Here is a 15,402-nt window from a genome sequence, read left to right on the forward strand (position 1 = left end):
CACACTCAAGGATTCACGAACAGCTCCTCCCCCTCTGACATCCAATTTCTGAATGGACATTGAACCCATGAACACTACCTCACTATTTTTAATCTCTATTTTTGCACTACTTATTTAACTATTTGTTATATACTTACTGTAATTCCTTTTATTTCTATTATGTATTGCATTGTACTGCTGCCACATGGACACCAATCTTATAACATATGCCAGTGATATTAAACCTGATTCTAATACATTTACAACAGATCATACAAAATAAATCATAAAACCGCAAGTATTGGAAATCTAAAATAAATATGGGTAAAGCAAGAAGTACTCAGTAGGGGTGGGGAAGAGCAAATAACTTAATAATTTCAGCCTATCGAGAATGAAAGTAACCTGTAAAGGAAAATTATTGCTTCCACACATCCTATCAAAATTCCCAAGGTTTTAGAAAAAAAGGTAAAGCTATCGCCTGATGAACTGTAGAAAAATTGGCATTTTAATACAAAGCACATGATTAGAACTCAAAGGGATTTATTATCAAACAACTCACTGGCAGTTTGCTGGGTCAGATGATTTCATTAAAAAGCTCAAACCACCCATCAATATTTAACTAATGCTTTGAGTGTAGTTGCTGTTGTGCATACATACAGATACAGAAACTCCTATCAATGCTGCATGGAAAAAAATCTAAGTCGTTTAAATAAAATTCACAGAAAAGCAATTCTCAGAAAATGTATCCAACATCCACTCATCTTTAACACAGTTTTAAAAGAGGGTTTCTTTGGAAATTGTGGGAGTCAGCGAGAGATATAATACAGACTCCTCTGGCCACCAAGTTTGTCTTACCATCAACCACACTAAAAAAAAACTGATCCTACTCCAACCAAGTTTCGTTCCACATTTCCACTCCTCCTCTTGAAGATTCTAACAGTCACCTTCACTCAAGGGCAACTTACAACAGCTAATTAACTAACAAACCTGTATCATTTTGGAAAGCTGCAGAATGCAGAGGAAACTCTTGTTGGTTATTTAGGGAAAACAGACATTTCTTGGTTCAGTAGCTTATAAATATCTATCTTTTAACACAAGAAATGTTCAATTGTTGAACAAAACCACAGCAGGTCAAATGATTTTTCCAGCTCTGAAAAGGAACCCACAAGATTCGTGAGGAAAGCTAATTAATCATGAAACTGAATGACAGATTAAGGCAGCAATACTATAGTTATTATAGATTTATTGAGTATACCTGCAAGAAAATGAATCTCAAGTTTGTATATGGTGGCATACATTTACTTTGATAATACATTTCCTTTGAACAACCGAATAGCCTACTTTTATCATTATGTTCTTGCCAAACACTGATCTGTGTCTCACTGTACACTGAGGCTTCTCATTGCTTTATTGAAATATTTATTAAGTAATTCAAAAGTTGGCAAGTTAACTTTACCATTCAGTGCAATGAACCGTGACCAACTAACTAAATATGTTGATGATCAATTTCAACGACATTTAATTAACCAGAAACTTATGTGGTGATAGGATGGAGCTCAGCAAAAAAAAAGCATATGGAACATTTACACCCCCGGGAACTAATTAATTACAAAGTGCTGGAAATTCCACCATGGCTCAGTGTAACAGAAACAGCTCCATCTTCTGAAAGCCAAAGGCTAACAAAAAAAATCCATGATCTAAAGAAGAAATGGCAAGTAGAAATAAAGAAGGTCTGAAGATTCATGACATACAAGGGTTTTTCGGGAGCTATCAAGACCCTCTATGGCTTAGATACACACAGGCTTCGCCCAAGTGATAGCCAAGAACAAGTGAACTTAAACTGAAGGCAGCCAGCATTTACAGGAAGGAATGGTATAAAGATCTGATTGTTCAGAGCATTCTCGATTCAATCCCACAACAAACTATTCAGTGTACTTTTGATACAAATTCAATGGTCAACTAAAGAAGTTCTTCAGGGGCTGATGGCACCCTGCTGAGTTTCTAAACTTTGGTGGAGAGGAACTTCTGTCACAAAACCAGTCCTAGCACCCACATTTGGGAATGCCAGGGGAGCACAGGAATGTTGTTAATCATCACCTAATTCAAGACAAGATTAATCCAACTGCTGCCTGTTTCAAGGAAATTCATCACCAGACCTCCTCAAACATCTCTTCTCAATGGAAAAAGCGCTTCCTAAAACACAGTGCGAACATGAATGTCACATGACGACTCCAAGAGGAATGTGGAGTGTAGCACTAAAGCTATAAGTACATGTATTTTTGGTCTCTAAAGCCTCTAACTTTGTCAAAGGGGAATTGCTGGGCAGAATCCTGCTCAAGTTTGGCTGTCCATAAAACAAGTCTGTTTAGCTTAATGCCAGCCATGATCTCAGTGTGAACCAGAATGAGCCAAGGCCAATCCAACTCTTTAAAAAAATAGTAACCTAATCTATCCCATCTACAGTAAGCTTCCTGCCAAAGTGAAACTAACAGGAAGCTATTTAACCTAAACTAACTCCACTCAGAAGCACTGCAGATAAGCTACAATAAGCAGTTAACAACTTTGTATATAGCTGTTTAGAGAATTCATCAGTGGCTTAATAACTGCAGCATGCAAGAGGGTGGACTGTATACTCCACATCAGCAAAATAAAAAAGTCCTCTACCTTATATAAAATATTGCCCCCAACAATAAAACAGAACTACAGGACCCTTAAAGGGGACTTCTAAATCTACTTGGAATAGAAGTGTCATCACTACCACCTTTAGGGAATTCTTGGCTGTTGATTACAACAGAAGTATAATGAAGCTTGGCCTACACGGCAGAAATAGTGCATCATCTCACAAGCTCCCTCAGTGGCCCCTGGCTGCTTATAGCAAAATCTTCAGTTTTCCCCAGTGGTTTCAACAGACACCTCAGAACTGAAGTGGAATCAGGTCATCTTTGATCCCAAGTCTAGTAAAGGCCAAATACAAGCTTGAGGAACACAACTCTGGTTGTGTTGCAGCTTCTAGACTCAATGTTGAAATCTGTAACCTCAGATATTGTCAATTCTCAAGACTTCATCAGTCACCTATCTGTCATATTACCTTGGCTAATTCACCCTGCCCCTTGGAAAGGACATCCCCTGCTTGAAAGATTCTCCTGCATTTTGTAACTTCTACATTCTTTGCCCAAGATTTCACTCATTGACCAGATGATGCGTTTATATCTCATCACTGTGATCATCGTATCAGACATCCTTCTCACCTGAACTTCCCTGCAGCTTTAGGCTTTTATCTTCTTTTCACTAATGATAAAGTCTCCAAAACATTGACTTCTGTGTATTTTCAGCATTGCTTTTATTTTAAATTTACAGCACCTGCAATTTTCTTTTGATTTTCAACCATCTAGGTCTATTGAGCTGTCCCAGGGAATGATATTCTCGTGAATTGCTAATATCTTTGTGCTGTTGCAGCTCACGATAAATTTGATAGGGAGATGGTGCAGTCTAATCCAAAGACTTTAAAAGGAATAGTAACAAATCATAAAACACAAGACTGGGAACCATCATCCATTTGGGCTTCTGCCCTCTTCCTTAAGAGTCCTTATGAAGGGTCGCAACCCAGTCTCTTAAAAAATAGCAACCCTCCACTACCACCAACCTTTCTCTGGATCCCTTGTGTTTAGCCTTCTGGTCAAGCCCCCTACATTGGACATTGTCAAAAACTTTGCTAAGGTCCATGTAGACAATATCTATTGTCTTGCACTTACCAGCCCTCTTGATCACCTCTTCATAAAACTCAAACCAAATTTGTGGGCATGATTTCCCATACACAATGCTATGCTAACTATCCCTGATTAGTCCTCGTCTTTCCAATGCATATAGATCTGGCCCCCCAGAATCCTTTCCATTACCATTGATGTCTGGCTTACCAGCCTATAGTTCCCCAATTTGTCCTTGCAGCCCTTCTTAAATAAAGGTACACCCTCCAGTTTTCCAATATCCATATAATGGGTAATGATGGCACTATTACCAAATTACCAGTGCTGGGGACTTGATAATTTCTTCCCTGGCATCCCGCAATCGATGTGCTGAACATCCATTTCTCTAACGTCCAGTAATTTCCACCCACTCCCCCTTCTCTCTTTCATCATTCCCTATTCTGGCTCCCCTTTTACCCTTTTTCTTCTCCTCACCTGCCTATCACCTCCCTTTGGTGCCCACCCTCTTTCCCTTTCTTCTATGATCCACTGCCCTCTACTAGATTCATTCTTCAGCTCTTTACCTCTTCCACCCATCACTTCCCAGCTTCTCACTTCATCCCACCCACCCACCTTCTCCCTTATCTGGTCACATCTATCACCTGCCAGCAGGTCTCCTTGCCCTCCCCCCAACCTTCTTATTCAGACTTCCTCCTCTTTTCTTTCCAGGCCTGAAACGTTAACCCTTTATTTCACCTCCATAGATACCTCCTGACCTGATTTCCACTAGCATTTTGCTCTGGAATTCCAGCATCTGCAGAATCTCTTGTGTTTATTCCAATATGCTATTGTGCAATTGGTCAGACACCTTTATGGCCTTCTGAAATGTTGATTTTTTTTTTGTTTCTCTCCATAGTCAATAGTCGAACTGCGAGGAAAAGCACTGAATCAACGAGGAGCACTGCCACAATAAAGCAGCATTCATCATCAAGACCCATACCATCCAGGCCATGTTCCCTTCTCACTGCTGCCATCAGGAAGTACAGGTGCCTCAGGTCCTTCACCACCAGATTCAATAACAGTGTTTACTCTAGAACCTACAGGCTCCTGAACCAGTGTGAATAACTTCACTCACCTCAACACTGAACTGATTCCAGAACCTACGGACTCACTTTCAAGGACCTTACAACTCACCTTTTCAGTATGATTGACTATTCATTATTTATCTGTTTTTACTTTGTACAATGTCCTTGTTTGCATGTTGGTTGCTTGTCAGTCATTGTGTGTAGTTTTTCATTGATTCTATTGCATTTCTTTGCTCTACAGTGAATGCCCATGTGAAAGTGAATCGCAGGTCAGTGTATGATGACATACATACATGTACTTTGATTTGATTTGAATTACCAATGTAGCTTTGTTGGTTAGCTCCTGCCCAGACAGCCTCTGCACCCATCACATCATTCTCTGCAACTGCTGTCACCTTCAAAGGGATCCTACCACCAAACACACCACTGTCTTCCCCTGCCCATTCTCCACTTTCCACAGGGATCGCTCTCTTTGTGATTCCCTTGTCCATTTGCCCCTCCCCACTAATCACCCTCCTGGCACTTATCCCTACTAGTGTAAGAATGGCTACCTCTGCCCATTCATCTCCTCACTCACCTCTATTCAGGGCCCCAAACAGTCCTCCCAGAAGAGGCAATACTTCACCTGCAAGCCTGTTATGGTCATCTATTGTATCTGGTGCTCCTGATGAGGCCACCTCTACATCAGTGAGACCTGGGAGACTGCTTTGTCAAGTGCCTTTGCCCAGAATATTGTCAGATCATTCCCCCTTGATAATGACAATGATAATGATGGATAAGGAGGAATTGATTTATAGATGGAGATTTAATTCAGTTTTATTAAAACATCATGACTTTTGTGATTTTATGAAAAAACAGATTCAATTTTTTTTGGATACAAATTCACATTCAGTTGAGGATAAATTTGTATTATGGGAAGCGATGAAAGCATACTTGAGAGGTCAGATAATAAGTTATACATCTAAAATTAAGAAGGAATATATGGCAGAAATAGACCAATTAGAAAAAGATATTACAAAATTAGAAAAAGAATCCCAAAGATATATGACAGAAGAAAAACGAAGACAACGTGTTAATAAAAAATTACAATATAATACACTCCAGACATATCGAACAGAAAAGGTAATTATGAGAACTAAACAGAGATATTATGAATTAGGTGAAAGATCACACAAAATTCTTGCTTGGCAGTTGAAAACAGAACAGGCTTCTAAAACAATAAATGCAATTAGAACGAGTGCAAATAAGATTACTTATAAACCTTTAGAAATTAATGAAACTTTAAAAAATTTTTATACTGAATTATATCAATCAGAATCACAAAATAAGATTGCTGAGATAGATAAATTTTTATCACAAATAACTCTTCCAAAATTAAATTTGGAAGAACAGAAAGGATTAGATATGCCCTTTACATTAAAAGAGGTTGAAGAAGCTTTAGGATCACTTCAGAGTAATAAATCCCCAGGAGAAGACGGTTTTCCGCCTGAATTTTATAAAAAATTTAAAGATTTATTAATCCCTCCTTTTATGGAATTAATATATCAAGTGGAAAGAATGCACAAACTCCCACAATCTTTTTTTTTTAATAATGGCAAATAGTTTTGTTTATATAAATTCTTTACATTATTATCGACTCTTATACCTAAATATTTTATCCCATTTATTGGCCAACGAAATTGAGTTACTAATCGACATTGACTATAATCTCCTTTGGTAAGGGGTAAAATTTCACTTTTATCCCAGTTTACTTTATACCCCGATATTTTCCCATATTCTTCCAATCTAAAAGATAGTTTTTGCAGCAATTGCAATGGGTTTGTTAAATAAATCAGAACATCATCAGCAAATAAATTAATCTTATATTCTTCTTGGTTAACTCTAAAGCCCATAATATCTGAATCTGTTCTAATTATTTCAGCTAATGGTTCTATCGCCAATACAAATAGGGCAGGTGATAATGGGCAACCTTGTCCAGTTGACCTTGTTAAGCGGAATGGTGTTGAAATCTGACCATTTGTAACTACTTTAGCTTGAGGATTAATATTTAAGGTTTTAATCCATTTTATAAAAGATTTTCCTAACTCATATTTTTCCAATACCTTAAATAAAAAATCCCATTCCAATCTATCAAATGCTTTTTCTGCATCCAAGGCAACTGTCACACTCATTTCCTCTCTTTTTTGTGCCAAATGAATTATGCTAAGTAACCGAGTTATATTGTCTGTTGATTGTTTTTAATAAAGCCTGTTTGATCCATATGTATTAATTTTGGTAGATATTTAGATATTCTATTAGATAAAATTTTTGCTATTATTTTATCATCTGTATTCAACAAGGAGATAGGCCTATATGATGTTGGTTTTAAAGGATCTCTATCTTTTTTTGGCAATACAGTTATGATCGCTGTCGAAAATAAATATAAAATATCAAATAACACCCTTTTCTGTTATTTTCAATTAAAGGCCTATTTACGAGATAAACTAGGTCAAACAATGTTAATGCCAAAACCTAATGAAATAGAAATATTAATTCAAAAAGGAAAAATTTTAAAATTTACATCTTGTATGTATAATTTGTTTCAAAAACAGGCAATTAAACCAGGAATTCATAAATCAAGACAAAAATGGGAATCTGATTTGAATATTAAAATTGATGGAAAAAATTGGTCAAGATTATGTTTTGTAGTATGATAAATACAATAAATGTCCGACTTAGATTAGTACAATATAATTTTTTACTTCAATTATATATAACACCACAGAAAATAAATAGATTAAATTCAAATCTATCCGACCAATGTTTTCAATGTAATCAAGAAATTGGTACTTTTTTTACATTCTACTTGGTCTTGTTTTAAAATTCAACCATTTTGGATAAATTTAAGACTTTTATTGGAACAAATTACTGGAGTACAACTCCCATATAGCGCAATATTATTTTTACTAGGTGACATTGAAGGGACAATATCGAAACTTAAATTGAATAAGTATCAGAAAAAATTTATAAAAATTGCATTGGCAGTAGCCAAAAAAGTTATTGCAGTTACTTGGAAATCAGACTTATATTTAACTATGGATCGTTGGAATAATGAAATATATAGCTGCATTCCACTTGAAAAAATTACTTATAATCTAAGAAATGAATATGATATATTTTTGAAAATTTGGCACCCATATCTACAAAAGATAGGATTAAATATACAGGTCCTTTGAAGATAAAATTACAAAGTAATGGGGAAAATAAAAATAAAAATAATTTTGAACTCCATGGAGCATGTGGGGAACCTCCGATATTCAGGCAATCTTTCTTTCTTTCTTTTTTTTAAGATAGGTGTTAAGGGGGGGAGGGGGAGGGTCAATATTAATTTTTTTTTACTATTCTATATTCCATTCATTCTATGTAATTCTCTTAAAAATGTAATAAATAAATAAAAAGTGCCTTTGCCCCATCAGCAATAAGCAGCATTTCCCAGAGGATAACCATTTTAATTCTGACATGTCGGTCTGTGGCCTCCTCTACTGCCACGAGGAAGACACACTCAGGTTAGAGGAGTAACACCTCATATTATGTCTGGGTAGGCTCCAACCTTATGGCATGAACACTGATTTCTCCAACTTCCGATAAATTCCCCATTCTGCTTCCCTTCTTACAGCTTCTCTTCCACTGCCTTTCACACACCCCCTCGGTCCACTCTCCTCTCCTATAGGGTTCCTTCTTCTTCAGCTCTCTACCTTAGTTTCTCACTTCATTTACCCCTCCATCCACCTACCTTCCCCCTCACCAGGCATCACCTATCAACTTCTAGCTTGTATTCCTTCCTCTCCCCCATCTTCTTATTCCGGCTTTGTCCCCCTTCCTTTCCAATCCTGATGAAGGGTCTTGGCGTGAAATGTCAACTATTTATCCCTTTTCATAAATGCATTGCCTGCTAAGGTGCTGAAGTGTTTTGAGAGGTTGGTTACGGCTAGAATCAACTCCTGCCTGAACGATGACCTGGACCCACTGCAGTTTGCCACGATAGATCCACAGTGGGTGCTATGTCATCGGCTCTTCAGACGGCCTTGGTTCATCTGGACAATGCTAATCCCTACATCAGGCTGCTGTTTATTGACTGCAGCTCAGTGTTCAACAGAACCATTCCGACTGTTCTGAGAACAGGGGAGACAACACACTGGACTTGGTTTATACAAACACACCACAGGCATACAAAGCAGCAACCCTCCCCCATCTTGGCCACTCTGACCACATATCTGTCATGTTAACACCAGCATGTAAACCACTGCTTAAACATGTGAGAGCAGAGAAAAGGCAGATAAGGGTCTGGCCGAAAGGAGCAGCCTCAGCACTACAAGACTGTTTTTTGCACACAAACTGGGACATATTCAAAACAGCAGCCTCCTATGATGACCATACAGACATTGAGGAGTATGCGGAGTCAGTACGCTACATAGTCAAATGCACAGAGGATGCCACTGTGATGAAAACCTTCACCACACGTGGTTATAAAAAGCCATGGATGACAACAGAGGTGCGTTCGCTACGGAAGGCCCGTGACACAGCCTACAGATCGGGGGACAGGAGTGATGAAAACCTTCACCGCATGTGGTAATCAAAAGCCATGGATGACAACAGAGGTGCGTTCACTGCTGAAGGCCCGTGACACAGCCTACAGATCGGGGGACAGGAGTGCGCTTCGCTCAGCCAGGACTGCACTTTCACTAGGGATCAGGAAAGCGAAAAGGGCCTACGCGGGCAAAATACATGGACACTTCTGGACACAGGTGACACCAGACGGATGTGGCAGGGAATTAAAGCTATGACAGACTACAAGATCAAGCAGAAAACTGATGACAGCGACGCCTCTCTTCCTAACAGGCTTAACAAATTCTTTGCACGCTTCGAAGCATCAAACACTACAGCAAGGGGGAGAGCCAGTCCCTTCTTACCATCTGACCAGCCGGCTCCAATCATTGATTCAGAGCAAACAACGAGGACCCTTGCCAGGGTTAACCCACAAAAAGCGGGAGGTCCCGACAACATCTCTGGACGTGTGCTCAAGGAATGTGCTGATGTATTAGCAGATGTCCTGACAGACATTTTCAACATCTCCCTTAGTCAAGCCATTGTCCCCAGATGCTTCAAAACCCCCACAATCATCCCTTTAGCAAAGAAATCAGTTGTAGCCTGTCTGAATGATTACCGTCCCGTTGCCCTGACCCCCATAGTGATGTAATGTTTTGAACGGCTTGTCAAGCCTCATATCACAGCCAGCCTCCCCTCATCGCTGGATCCTCTACAGTTTGCTTATTGTCCAAATCGCTCTACGGAGGACGCAATATCCACCACACTGCACACAGTTCTCTCTCATTTGGACAACAAAGACACTTATGCCAGAATCCTGTACATTGATTTCAGTTCAGCGTTCAATACCATCATCCCGCAGAGACGAGTGGGGAAACTGTCGCTGCTTGGCCTTAACACTGCCATGTGTCGCTGGATTCTGGATTTCTTGACAGAGAGACCACAGTCAGTCCGTGTTGGCAGGAACATCTTTGACTCCATCACACTGAGCACTGGATCCCCACAAGGCTGTGTGCTTAGCCCATTGCTGTTTACACTGCTAACACATGACTGTGCAGCCAGATTCAAGGAGAACCTGATTATTAAATTTGCTGATGATACCACAGTGGTGGGGCTCATCAGCAAAAATGATGAAACAACGTACAGGGAGGAGGTTAAACACCTAGAGAGCTGGTGCAGTGACAACAACTTGATGCTTAATGTCACCAAAACCAAGGAGATGATCGTCGATTTCAGAGGGTCTCAGCCTGAGCACATACCCTCACATGGTGGATTGGATAGTGGACTACTTGACAGATAGACCTCAGTATGTGCGGTTGGGAGACTGTAGGTCTGACACAGTGGTCAGCAGCACAGGAGCGCCACAGGGAACCGTACTCTCTCCGGTCCTGTTCACCCTGTACACATCTGACTTCCAATATAACTCGGAGTCCTGCCATGTGCAGAAGTTCGCTGATGACACGGCCATAGTGGGGTGTGTCAGGAATGGACAGGAGGAGGAGTATAGGAAACTGATACAGGACTTTGTGATATGGTGCAACTCAAACTACCTGCGTCTCAATGTCACCAAGACCAAGGAGATGGTGGTGGACTTTAGGAGATCTAGGCCTCATATGGAGCCAGTGATCATTAATGGAGAATGTGTGGAGCAGGTTAAGACCTACAAGTATCTGGGAGTACAGTTGGACGAGAAGCTAGACTGGACTGCCAACACAGATGCCTTGTGCAGGAAGGCACAGAGTCGACTGTACTTCCTTAGAAGGTTGGCGTCATTCAATGTCTGCAGTGAGATGCTGATGATGTTCTATAGGTCAGTTGTTGAGAGCGCCCTCTTCTTTGTGGTGGCGTGTTGGGGAGGAAGCATTAAGAAGAAGGATGCCTCACGTCTTAATAAGCTGATAAGGAAGGCGGGCTCTGTCGTGGGCAAAGTACTGGAGAGTTTAACATCGGTAGCTGAGCAGGCTACGGTCAATTATGGAAAACCCTGAACATCCTCTACATAGCACCATCCAGAGACAGAGAAGCAGTTTCAGCGACAGGTTACTGTCGATGCAATGCTCCTCAGACAGGATGAAGAGGTCAATACTCCCCAATGCCATTAGGCTTTACAATTCAACTGCCAGGACTTAAGAACTTTTTTTTTTTAAAGCTATTATTAATGCTTTTTGAGTTAGTGATTTAGATGCATTTCATATTATTACTGAGTTAAGTATTGTATGTAATGAGTTTTTGCTACAACAAGTGTATGGGACATTGGAAAAAATGTTGAATTTCCCCATGGGGATGAATAAAGTATCTATCTATCTATCTACCCCTCAGCATCAGCGGCTCCACAGTGGAGAGAGTGGAAAACATCAAGTTCCTTGGGGGTGCAGATCTCGGACAATCTCACCTGGTCCAGGAACACCACTGGGATTGTGAAACGAGACCAGCAGAGATTGCACTTTTTGAGGAAGCTTAAACAAGCATCACTCCCCACTAACATCTTAACTACATTCTAGAGGAGTGGTTGAGTGGCTGACCTTTTGCATCACAACCTGGTACTCCAGCTGCAGTGCTGCTGACAAAAAAGCCTTGCAGAGGGTGGTTAGGGGAGCAGAGAAGGTTATTGGGGTCTCCCTACCTTCTGTCCCAAGACCTCTTTCAGAGTCGATGCCTCCAGAAGACACGGTACATCATTAAAGACCCCTCACACCCTCCATGAACTTTTTGTTCTTCTGCCATCAGGTAAATGTTACAGGAGCATCAAAACTAAAACCACAAGGCTACTAAACAGCTTCCTCCCACAGGCAGTCAGACTGTTAAATAGCTGCTCTACCTGACTCTGCTTTGGACACTTTTAACTTGCACTGGACACTTATAACTTGTTTTTAACTGACATGTGGCCGTTGTGTTTTACTATTTATTGTTATGTTTATTATTTCGTGTTGTGTTTGTTATGTAATGATTGCACTGCTCCTGGGAAACGCTGTCTCATTCTGCCCTGCAGAACTGATGTATGGTTAGAATGACAATAAAGTTTTTGAATCTTGAATCTTGATCAAAAAGCTCCAAAACATGGGCCTCTGTACCACCCTCTGCCACTGGATCCTTGACTTCCTCACCAGAAGACCACATTCTGTGCAGATTGGAAATAACATCACCACCTCGCTGACAATCAACACTGGCGCACCTCAAGGATGTGTGCTTACCCCACTGCTCTACTCTCTCAACACCCATGGCTGTGGTTAAGCACAGCTCAAAAACTGTCCTAAATTTGCTGATGACACAACTATTGTTGACAGAATTTCAGATGGTGACGAGAAGGCGTACAGGAATGAGACAGATCAGCTGTTTGAGGGTGTAGCAGCAACAAGCTTGCATAGCAGCATCAGTAAGACCAAATAATTGGTTATGGACTTCAGAACAGGTAAGACGAAGGAGCACACACCAGTCCTCATCGAGATCAGAAGTGGAAAGGGTGAGTACTCTCAAGTTCCTGGGTGAGGATCTATCCTGGGCCCAACATATTGATGCAATTATAAAAAAAAAAGCAGAACCGCGCCTATATTTCATTAGGAGTTTGAGGAGATGTATCCAAAGACGCTGACAAATTTCTACAGATGTGCCATGGAGAGGATTCTAACTGGCTGCATCACTGTCTGGTATGGGGTGGGGGCACTGCACAGGATCAAAATAAACTGCATAAAGTTGTAAACTCAGTCAGTTCCATCATGGACACTAGCCTCCCCAGCAACCAGGACACCTTCAAAAGGTGATGGTCTCAAAAAGGCCGCATCCATCATTAAGGACCCCGATCTCCCAGGACATGACCTCTTCTCATTCTCTCAACTCTTCCTCTTCAGGGAGGAAGTGTTAGATTCTGAAGGCACACTTCAAGAATAGCTACTTCCCCTTTGCCATCAGATTTCTGAATAGACACTAAACCCATGAACACTGCTTCACTATTTTCCCCTTATTTTGGACTATTATTTAATTTAACTTTAAAAAAGATATATATTTATAGCAATTATTTTATTATGTATTGCAATGTACTGCTGCAGCGTTACAACAAATTTCACAATATACGCAAAAATGATATTAAATCTGACTCCAGCATTTTGTATATTTTTCGGAAAACCGTGGGTTTATTTTTTATTCAAGGCTTTAGTATCAAATCAAGGGCCAACATCTGCAGTACCAGAGCTGCCTTCTCGCGCCATTTGCTCTCCAGTACACAAAAAAGATGCAATAGGCACTAGATTGGGTGTGTCTGGGGGGAAACTCTAATCAACAATAAAAAGGAAAACCTGGTCACCGTGGTATCTTTGTGTGAGATGTTCATGAGGCATTTAGACAAACAAGGCATAGGATAATATCCTAATAACGGCAAATGGGATTGGTGTAGGTGGCAAAGGTTGACATGGGCGTGCTGTTTCATGACTGTTCCGATTGTCCCCATAATAACTTCGCTTCAAAATAAAATGGATTTCAATTGTAAATCGCTCCGGGACACTCCGCAAGCGGTGGCTGCAGATGATAATTCATTTGCCTCGGCAACGAGTGTGAGGCAGCGGCGGGCTGGGTGCCAGCCAGAGGCGGCCGGGCGGCCATTTAGTGTAGTGGTCGGCCCAGTTAGCAGATCCGCGCACTACAGAGGAGACATTTTGTTCACTCCGCGCTAATCACTGCGCTCAACTCACCCGCACCAAGGGGTAAAAATACACTTTAACTCATGGCCCAGGTGGGGATTTTGAATTGTCTTTCTCTCTCTGTAAACACACTTCTCGGTGAGCGCGGAATGGCGGAGACGGGACGGGAGCCCGAGGCGCGGATCTAGCAAACCACAGACCGTTCTTGCAGGTGCTGGAAACCTTCAGCTGCTCACACAGAGTACCGGAGGAACTCAGGAAGCCTCTACGGAGGGAAATCACTCGGCCCGAAAAGCTGACTCTTTATTGCCCATCGTGCCTGATTTGTCGAGTTTCTCTGGAGTTTTTGTGTGAGGTTCCGGGGGTGGGGGGCGGACTAGCCAGCACAGGCACCTCGGTCTCCTGCGGCCTGCAGCTCGGGTGATGTAGCAAGTTGAGCCGGGGAGTGCGGGCACCCTGACCCACGGGAGGGGGTGAAATCCGGCCGTGGGAAGGGATGCGAGTTGCACTCCGTCTCAGCTCTACTACACCAGCCGTGCCGGTCCATAGCCCGGTACCTGCGGGGAGGGGGAGGGGAGGGTATTATAGTACATGCGGGGCTGCGGCACAGCCGGTCCACGTGTTGCAGTCACTGGGGTCGAGTGCGGGCCACACTCCATCCCCGGGGTCTGCATTACATCCAAAGCCGGTAACTACACCAGTCACAGACGCGTTTCCCTTCTGTACTCTGCCAATTCCACGCGAACTGCGATGTAATCGCTGAAAACTCACTACCACATTTTAACTCACGGAACCGGCAAAATCGAACGTGGCATAAGCATTCACCAACCTTGTTCTCCAATTTGCGGATTACCGCAATCGCTTTCTGTGCTCCAGCATTCATCTTCCTTACTCCGGAGTCCAGTCGGTCCAGCTCTGTCAATGATTCTCACTCGGAGTAAGTGCCTGGCGTTGAACCCTGGGAGATTGGATGAAGTGTTCAAACGTAATAGGGAGAAGCTGCTGCGAATTGTATTTCCGCGCGATCTTCTTTCTTTAAAGTTTATCGTGTTCCAAAAACTGTAGTTATACAATTCTCCATTGTGAATTACGATTAAAATACTTAATTTCATAGAAGTATATACAACCATACACAATAATCATTCACACAAATTTCAGCCGGCAGCATTTCAAAAACAGTAAAACTTTTGGTAAATTACACAAAACGTATTCTAGACTTTTTAATATTGTATATTACAAAAAATTAGATATTGGTCTTAGGTGGTAGGATATTCCAATAAGTCTTTTGTATATCTCGCCTAAGAGTGTTTCACGGCATGTACGGTATTCAAGATTCAATAATCTGGGATTCTTGCTTTAAATTTGCAAGGACATCGCTTCCAGCTTAAAAAAAAACTCTTTTCAGGTGGACCCTAACCAGGGCTTCTTTTACTAATTCTA

The 15,402-nt window shown here is 41.3% G+C and overlaps 1 protein-coding gene across 2 annotated transcripts in view; it reads right to left on the reverse strand.

Moving 5' to 3' along the window:
* Positions 1-14,949, reverse strand: part of LOC140729137 (thioredoxin-like) — a 29,988-nt gene extending 15,039 nt beyond the window's left edge. The window contains exon 1 of one of the 2 annotated variants that reach the window (XM_073048579.1): positions 14,792-14,949. In XM_073048579.1, coding sequence (XP_072904680.1) covers positions 14,792-14,845 — 54 coding nt within the window. In that variant the 5' untranslated portion in view covers positions 14,846-14,949. Of the gene's footprint in view, positions 1-14,162; positions 14,320-14,791 lie in introns of those variants that run through there. The other variant, XM_073048580.1, reaches the window with a different exon arrangement.
* Positions 14,950-15,402: the final 453 nt, after the last annotated feature.

The sequence above is a fragment of the Hemitrygon akajei genome, chromosome 6 (assembly GCF_048418815.1).
Source record: "Hemitrygon akajei chromosome 6, sHemAka1.3, whole genome shotgun sequence".
Taxonomy (NCBI): Eukaryota; Metazoa; Chordata; class Chondrichthyes; order Myliobatiformes; family Dasyatidae; genus Hemitrygon; species Hemitrygon akajei.